The following is a 9,476-nucleotide window of genomic DNA, read 5'->3' as shown; positions in this document are numbered from 1 at the left end:
AAGATGTTTTTGTGAAATAGCCTTTTCGATATTCTCGAGGCACTTATATTTTAAATTTGAAGCCTTAGCGTTAAACTCTTTTTTTTTTAAATTTGTAATACGTTAGGTTTCTAGCAAATTTTTTTTCAAGTTAAATTTAAAAAATTAAATCATGGCACTAATATCTGGTATGTGCCAGACATTCTTGCACGCTTTACGTGTTTTGTTTTATTTACTCCACATCACAATCTATGAGATATGTATTATCATTCCCATTTTACAGAGGACCTGAAAACAATTACTATTTATAGGATGTAACTAGGTTCTTACTTTGGGGAACGGGAATGTTCCTAACACAGTCATTGGTTGTTAGCTATTACTTTCACCGTACCTTTGTGTTACCAACTCCTGGTACTCTCTGGAACATTTTTAGTTCTAAATAAATTTAACTTATGACTTAAAAGTAATAGCTTTACTGGAGTAAAATCATTGCCAATTTACAGCAGAAAGTGGTCTGAGATTCACAGATTTGGAATCTGTCCCATCTCACAGGTAACAAACAGTTGGTCGGTTTTTAAAATATATATATTTTTATTGATTTCAGAGAGGAAGGGAGAAAGAGATATAAACATCATTGATAAGAGAGAAACATTGATTGGCAGCCTCCTGCACACCCCCCTGCTGGGGATCAAGTTGGCAACCCTGGCATGTGCCCTAACTGGGAATCGAACCCGGGACCCTTCAGTCTGCAGGCCAACACTCTATCCACTGAACCAAACCGGCTTGGGCAGTTGGTGGATCTTAATGACAGAACAGTCGTAGTCCAAATCGAAGAAGCATATTGCCTGTGGGTAATATTAACAACTCACTTGAGTGATATATTCTAACCCTTCCCTCCCATTAACGTATTTAACCCTGGCAAAATAATCTATGAACTAGCTGCTCCACTATCTATATCATCTACATTTTGCAGATGAAGTTAAGTGAAGCACAGAATATATCAAAAGGTGTGCCTTACAAGTGGTGGAGCTAGAATGACAATAGTGGAGGAATCTGGGTTCATTCAAAACTTAATGAATAAGGGAGTGTCAGGTACCGCCATGGGTGGAGCGAACACCCAGCTGTGAAGAAGGCAAACAGTTTCTGCTCCTCTGGGAGCCCACGTGGGGCCAGGGGGTGGGGGTGGGGAAGCAGATAAAACCTATTGATAACTTAACCTACCACTGGGTGAAGGCTCTGAAAATAAAGTCAGCTAATGACATTTTTCTTTTAAGATGGTGGCATTTCAAGGGGGTTGGGGATAGGTAAAAAAAAATGGGTATGGGGGGGATAAACAGTGATGGAGACTTGACTTGGGATGGTGAGCACACAGTACAATACACAGGTGATGTATATTATACAACTGTACACCTGAAACCCATGTAATTTCATTAACCAGTGTTGCCCCAATAAACTCAATTTTAAAAAAACAAGAAAAACAAAAGATGGCTTTTCCCGCTATCTTTCCCAACCACCAACTGTCCTGGCACCATCCTCTGGGCCCAGAAACACCCCAGCCCCGCCCAACTCCCTCCTCCGCGCCAGGATCAAACATGGCGCCCCCCCCCCCCCCCCCCGAGCCTGCGTTATGACGCGACCCAACGTCCGCCGGAAGTGCGCGCAGAGGCTCCAGGGAACCGGCGGCCTCGGCGTCTGGCCTCCGGCGCTTCGAGAGTTGCGTGGTGCTGCTCGCGGCTGGAGTCGCCGCGCCGCCGCGACCATGGTGTTCTACTTCACCAGCAGCGGTGAGTGGGCGCCGCGACCGCCGGGGTCCCTGCTCCACGGGGTGCTCCCGAAGCCGGGACCCCCCCAGGCCGTCGCGGAGCTTGGACCTCGTTGGGAAGCGCCTCCTCCGCGTTGGCTGCCTCTGCCCGCGCCCTGCCGGTCCCCTGTGCTGTTCATGCCTGCGGTCCCCTTCCGAGTGCCCCCTCCTCGGGGCCTGGGGGGCGCGGAGGGACTCCCCCCTTCTGCGGCCTTCTCATCCGGGAGTGTTCTCTCGCCCTCGGTCGGGATGACCTCCCGTCGTTACCTGGAATTGGGCAGTTCGTGGGCTTCTTTAGACCTCATGTCAAGACCCACTACCACCACCACCACTACCGTGGCCTTTCTTCTGGCTGTGCCCTGGTAATGATGCACTTGGATTTAAAAAAAAAAAAAAAAGAAAAGAAAAAAGGAGACACTTGCCAGCAACTCTGCCTTATGGCAAGTACTCCCTGGCCTTCTAGAAAAGGGTTGCAGGGTCCGGGATGCAGCAGAGAGCAATGAAAAGACCCTAGGATGGGAATAAAGCCACTCCCTGGACAGAATTGGTGTCTCAGATCTTGAAAAGTGACATGTGATGGTGTTTCTGATTTGTTGTTGGCATTCAGTGCTGTGTCTAGACTTCGTTTCTCGGCTTATGTGGTTCCCTTTGCTAAAATCAGTGCCCAGTTAAAGTACTACACCCTTAAGACAGCTCTGGCTTATCTTTTTCAAATGCCTTTCCCGACCCAGCTCCCACCCAGGGGTTGCTTTGACACACCTCTTCGGGGACCCCCTTAACACTCCGTGCATACCTTTGGCCTCGTATTTAAGGTAGTAAACGCCGTCTGCTTGAGCTAGAGTGTAAACCGCTGGAAGGCAGGGACGAGATCTCTGTATCCTGTTTCCCTAGCATAGCGCCTGGCTCACAATGGTTGCTCAGTAGATGGCTTGTTGGGTAAATGAATGGAATCTTTTTACTTAATAACAACACCCTTTGCTGTTGCTACTGACTCTGCTTGCTTGTTAAAGGTGAGCTCCATGTTGTTTCTGTGGCCCTCTTTTTTTAATGGGTACATGGCATTCTGTCCTTTCTCTTTAGAGATGAGAACATTGGGGTCCAGACCCAATCTGCTCAATTACACGGCCACATCCCATTATTTTTCTCAGGACAATAGTTTAGACTTCCACAGTGTGCCACATGCTATTTCTCTGCCTCTGTAGATTTGGTTTGTCGTACCCGTATTAAAATGACTACACACACATTCAAACTAGCCTGATAGCATTCATAGGAACCCTGAGAGCATTTTCAATCCTTCCTCTGTTCTGTTTTGCTCCCTCTGTCATAACATCACTTGAGCATCTCTTTGGAGCTTCTCCACTCGTGAAAGTCCCCAACAGCATAGATAACTATTCAAGTTCGAAAGGGAATAAAAAGTACAGGCAGGGTATACAGGTACTAAATGTATTTTTATGCTGGTTACTTTATTCTCCTCAAAGCTATTCTAATTCTTTGAGCACTAGTCATACATATGCAGGTGCCCTTAATAGAACAAGAGTGCTTCAGCTGATTTGTGAATCATATTTTTCTCATTGGCTTCCATTATAATGTCAGAATTGCTTTCTGTTGGAAAAATATTTAGCCTCTAGTAAAACTGCATTTGTGCAGCAAATCTTTTAAAGTGGCAAAGTTAATGGAAAAATTACAACTTTTCCAGGGAAATAGTAAAACTACATGTTCCAAACGGGAAAAAAAAACAACTTGAAGTGCAGAATCTTTAGGAAATGACTTCGTAGAGCTAGCCAAGCTTTTCAACCAAGCGGTTACCACATAAAACACTTTTTTTAAATGGGGAGAAAATCTCAGTAGAAAGTGTTTGCCTTTCCTTTTGTTTTAAGATTAGTATCTCTGATAAAATCTGTTCAATTCTATACTTTCATGCTTTCTCATAATGGCATAATGAAACATTAGCTTTATTATATTTCCAGTATCAAATTCAAGACTATGTGTTTTATGGACCCACAAAATACCTGCACTTTGCTCATTAAGTCCACTTGTACTTTTAGTACCTTTAATAGCATCTATCTTAGGATAAATTGTTCTGTAAAGTATGAAATTATCACAGAGCCTCTAAAGTTGGGTTGGTTGCTACACCTGAATCAGGTTTCCTCAAGATGATTTGTCCCCATATTAATCAACCCTTTTATTTGGGTGAGAATAATAAAATAATCCAGTTTATTTTTTTTTCTTTGCTTCTTGCTCAGCAATCATGCTCTTTTTTATTTTTTATTTTTACATAATTGCAGTCTTTCAGAAAAGTTACAAGAATAGTAAAAGATTTCCTTTATATTCTTCTCTTAGATTCCCCAAATTCTAACATTTGCCTTATCTTAATTTTCCCCTTCTCTCTTCCCCCCCACAGACACAGACATGCACAATATTTTTTCCTGAACAGTTTGTTAGTAAGTTGCAATTTACCCTTAAATACTTAAGTATTTTTTTCATAAGTTAAGGACATTATCTTATTTATTTTTTAAAATATATTTTTATTGATTTCAGAGAGAGGAAGGGAGAGGAAGAGAGAGATGGAAACATCAGTGATGAAAGAGAATCATTGGCTGCCTCCTACATGCCCCCTTCCGGGCAAGTGCCCTTGACTGGAATCGAACCTGGAACCCTTCAGTCCACAGGCTGATGCTCTATCCACTTAGCCAAACCAGCTAGAGCAAGGACATTCTCTTATTAAAAGACATTCTTAATTAGGACATTAACATTGCAACAATACTATTATCTAATCAGCCTTTACTAAGTTTTCATCAGTGTCCTAAAATAATCCTATATAATAAAGATATAATATGCAAATGGTCGTTAATGACTTGAAACCGAGTGACCAGATCTCGGATTAGCTGGATGGTGGGGCAGCAAGCTACAAGTGGGTGGCAGAGAGCTACAGGAGGGGGCAGGGCAGCAAGCTGTGGGGGAGGGAGCTACTGGAGGGTGGGGCAGCGGGCGGAGAGCTACTGGAGGGCCGCAGCGAGCTACTGGCGCACGGATTCGTGCGCAGGACTAGTGTATTTATAAGAAAGGAAAATTACAAATCATTGTAGTCAGTTGTCATTCATTACTCTTTAGTCTCTTCTAATCTGGAGCATGTGCTCAGTCTCTGTCTTTCATGACACAGTTAGTTGAATTGTTTTGTAGAATGCCTCTCAGTTTTGGTTACTAGCAGTTAGTGTTCTTAATCATCTCATTTTATAGGTCAACCATCCAAACAGTCATCTGTCATTCTCTTGGCTTAAGTTAGATAGCTTGGCCTACACAAACACAGCTTTATTTTATTTTAATCATTTTAAAAATTAATTTTGTTCTGAATGCAAAAACCATCTGTATATTCTGTGAGCAAACTAAGTTAACTATTGTTAAGCTGTATATCCTTCTGTACATATAAAGAAAGTGGGTGCATATATTAAAAATAGATATTTAAATATGTATATGGAAACTACATATATATTTTTTACCAATTGAATCTTACTGTATATAGAAAGACAAAAATCGTGTGGCCCTCTCTTTTTAAATGGGTACATGGCATTTTTTAATGGATGTACTATAATGTGTTTAACCAGTCTTAATTAGTGTTTAGATTGTAAAAAGAACATCATTGCTTAATGGAGTATTTAATTAGTAGGATATATTCCAAGTGGTGACATTATAGGATTAACAAGGTACACGTATCAACACGTATAATATTGTCAGGTTGTGCAGAGAAACTCTGAAACACTTTTTAGTTTTATTCCTGTACTTTTGGCGTTCGCTATATGCCATGTTAAGGCCTTATCATGCTAATATAGTGCTCAGTTGTAGATAAGTACCGTATTTCGGTTAGCTAATCAATGCAAACATTCTCTCCTTTCAAGCTATTTCTCTCAACTACTTTCAAGTAATTATGGATTGTAGTCATTATAACTGCTATTTGGAGGAATTGGGAGTTTTCTCTCCCCAAGAGAGGGAGCCACAATTGATGACTTAAGGAGTGCTTCATTATGGAAAGTACGGGCAATCCTGAATTTTAGAATTTACAGTGAAAGAATGCTGCTCCTTGGCAGCAGCTCCACTCGCATGTGGTAGTTCTGTGTTCTGGAGTGACAGCCAACAGACTGCCTAGCTCAGTGGTCGGCAAACTCATTAGTCAACAGAACCAAATATCAGCAGTACAATGATTGAAATTTCTTTTGAGAGCCGAAAACCGACTTCTGCGTATGGGCCATGAAGTTTCAATCACACTGTACATGCGAGCCTGCACCTGGTATTTTGTGGAAGAGCCACACTCAAAGAGCTGCATGCGGCTCTCGAGCCGCAGTTTGCTGACCACTGGCCTAGCCCAACCTTTGCTGCCTGTGCGTCAGGCTTTGTAGACTGAGAACCCAGTAACTAGGAGTTTAGATCCAAATGGGGTCAAATAAGTTTAGGTAGACTAACTTGGAAACCAAGGACCCAGTTAGGATATCAGTTAGAAAACTTAACTTTTTGTTTTACTCCCAATGGAGGATGCCCTCATTAAACACTAGCCCAGCAAAATAAATGCATTCCTAAGGTAAGCCATACCTGGAATATTTGGTTTGATTTAGGATAATGGTTCCTAACGCTGATTTCACACTAGAATCACTTGGAGATCTTCAAAAAACAAACAAACAGTGCCTGCCCCCAGAGATTAGGATTTGGTTAGTCTTAGGTGGAGCTGCGGCATCATTAGGCGATTCTAATATGTAGTCAGAATTCAGAGTAACATTTCATGACTTTTACAATGTCACTTTTACAAGTTTAAGAATTACGTTTCTTCCTAATGGAACAGGGATCCCATTGTAATTTGTAGCACACCTGAAATGTAATTTAAATTAGCTAACTAGAATTATGAAAAATAAAACTTGGCTAAGTATAGGAACCTATTTTTAAGTGATTGGGGTGAAGGTATTATATTGTGATTTTTAGTTTTTAATTCTTTTGAAGAAGGCAAAAGCAAAAGACTGAACTAAAATTGCATTAAACTCTTGAGGGAAGTAGCTATCCTATATAATCCTATATAATAAAAGCCTAATATGCTAAGTGTCCAGTCGTCCATTCAACCAATCAAAGCGTGATATGCTAATGATATGCTAAGGCCACTCAATTGCTCGCTATGATGGGCACTGACCACCAGGGGGCAGACAGTCGACCAGTCACTATGATGTACACTGACTACCAGGGGGCAGACATTTCGACCGGTAGGTTAGCTTGCTGCTGGGGTCCGGCCGATTGGGACTGAGCAAGATGGGCCGGACACTCCCTGGAGCCCTCCCATGGTTCCTCCCCAGCTGGCCAAACTCCCATGTCCCTCCCAGGCCCCGATCGTGCACCGGTGGGGTCCCTTGGCCTGGCCTGTGCCCTCACTATCCAGGACCCCTCAGGGGATGTCGGAGAGCTGGTTTTGGCCTGATCCCGCAGGCCAGGCCAAGGGACCCCACTGGTGCACAAATTCGTGCACCAGGCCTCTAAGTTTTTAATAAGACTCAGTAAACTTTCTGTTTGGGCCAGATTGTAAATATTTTAGACTTTGTGTGCCACGTCTCTATAGCATGTTCTTTCTTGTTTTGCTTTTATCAACCTGCTGAAATGTAAAAATCATTCTGAGCTTGAGGGCTGTCTAAAAACAGGGCTGGATTTGGCCTATGGGCCATGTTTTTTGTCAACCCAAAATCGAAGCATTTGTCACTTGTTTATCCTATGAAACACTTTTGGTGATAAAGTTATCTAACCACTTTTTATTTTTGTTTTGTCTTAGTTAACTCATCTGCTTACACTATTTACATGGGAAAGGATAAATATGAAAGTAAGTTTTCAAAAGCATTTGATTTTGAAATTTCCAGAAGGTAAGTGTTAATTGCTTTTCCCCAGTGGTTTTTTGGATCTGAGTTTTCAGCTACTACTAACCCATTATAAAGAACTATAAGGGATTAACCTTCCTAAAATTTAGTTATATTGATAATATTTTAGCTAGTTGGACCACCTTTTGCTCAGTAGAAACTTTACAAAGAGTTTTGATTTAGGTTGATATGAATCAGAGGTTAACCTTTGCTAGTTTAGATTAAATAAAAATAATCTGTGACTTGGACTTTGAAAAGGTCATTTTCTGCACATTTTTACCACATTTAAGGTTAGTGGAAACATATCTGTTGGTTTTCTGGGCTGAAGATGGCTTTTCTTTGACTGTATTTTTATTGTTAAGACTATTAGAGATGTCCCCATTTTCGCCCCCTTTGCCCACCTTCACTCAGTCCCTACCCCCCGAAGATGGCTCTTAAGTCATGAAATATTAACAGTTTTAACTTGTTGACCATTCTTTTCAGAATGAAATACATTATTTCATACCGTACACAATCATATAACTAAATGGTGTACACACTTACGTAACTAGAACAAAAATTTACAAAAAATATCCATATCATTTGCTATGCCCTCTGTTTTCAGTTTTTTTCATGTTTTAAAAGCTAGACACAGCCTGTTAGATTATTTTTTTGACTCACTGAATTGGAACTAAATTTTAAAAAGAAAAACATTGCCTGAGGGGATAACCTTTTTGACTGCAGGAGGGAGATGAAAGTGAAATTTAGCTTTCCTGATTCAGAGAGCAGTGAATCCACAGCACTGACCCTCAGGGTACGGAACACAGAAGTGAGGGAGAAAAGAAGACGATAAGAGCTCCAGAGAAAAATGCCAGAATTGCTCTTCTTGAGACTTGGAGAACACAACTGCTTATCTCTCAGGGTAGTGTAATGTTTTGGAAAAGATAGCTCTTAAATCAAGCCAATATGGGTTACAATTCCAGTTTTTTAGCAAACTAGCTATAGTTTCTTAACCTCTTTGAATCTCAGATTTGTTAACTGTAAGAAGATGATTAAGGGATGGTATCTACCTTGCAGGGTTGTGACAATTAATGGAAGAGCCTGAGTAAAGTATCTGAGCCATAGTGGGCACTCAGTAGGTAGTAGATCCATCACTGGAGCTTCTTTAGTTCCTCAAAGCTGCCTCCTCCCTCACTGGGAACACTCAGGGTTGATGGCTTTGCCTTAGTAGTCTGAGAGCTGGCTAACTCACTACAATCACCTTTCTTTAACCTCCAGGTATTGCTTTCTGTTTCTTTTCTAAAACCATCAGTGTCTGTTCTAGGTGCAGTTTGAAACTGACCACAGTTTAAACTTGATCCTTTAAAAGAGGCAAGTATAACGTTCTTCAGTATGAGATATTTTACATTAATGAAATAAATAAGACCAAAAATTAAAAGCTGTCAAAGAGCAGTGATATAATTATATACAGGGTGTCCCCAAAAAACATATACATACTCTGCTGGGATAGCTCAATTGATGTATCGTTTCAGATTTAACCCATTGGAATTAATAATTACTCAAAGTGTGTATACATTTTTGGGGGGGCCCTATAGTTAGAATATGTATACTCATTAATATTTAAGATATGACATGTGTATAATATATAGCATATATATGATATATAATAATGTGATAGGTAAGTGTTATATAAATATAGTTATAAATCAGATCTATATAAATAGTTTAGAACCTTGCTATAATACTGGTTGCTATAAAGCAGACTACCACATCCTAACCAAGAGAAAAAAGCAAAACAGAATAATGTAACTTACTTATAAACAGTTTTTCCTTATAATGAA

At 40.7% G+C, this 9,476-nt stretch overlaps 1 protein-coding gene across 5 annotated transcripts in view; it reads left to right on the top strand.

Annotated features, from left to right (window-relative positions):
- Positions 1–1,594: 1,594 nt before the first annotated feature.
- Positions 1,595–9,476, top strand: part of CCDC25 (coiled-coil domain containing 25) — a 48,056-nt gene continuing 40,174 nt past the window's right edge. For 2 of the 5 annotated variants that reach the window (XM_054717601.1, XM_008150843.3), the window contains exons 1-2: positions 1,595–1,763; positions 7,575–7,622. In XM_054717601.1, the coding sequence (XP_054573576.1) occupies positions 1,607–1,763; positions 7,575–7,622 (205 nt within the window). In that variant the 5' untranslated portion in view covers positions 1,595–1,606. Of the gene's footprint in view, positions 1,764–2,771; positions 2,791–7,574; positions 7,623–9,476 lie in introns of those variants that run through there. The other 3 variants (XM_054717600.1, XM_054717602.1, XM_028159348.2) reach the window with 3 other exon arrangements.

Source organism: Eptesicus fuscus, chromosome 6, assembly GCF_027574615.1.
Source record: "Eptesicus fuscus isolate TK198812 chromosome 6, DD_ASM_mEF_20220401, whole genome shotgun sequence".
Taxonomy (NCBI): Eukaryota; Metazoa; Chordata; class Mammalia; order Chiroptera; family Vespertilionidae; genus Eptesicus; species Eptesicus fuscus.
The sequence above is the reverse complement of the archived record's forward strand: the minus strand, read 5'-3'. Positions and strand labels throughout refer to the sequence as shown.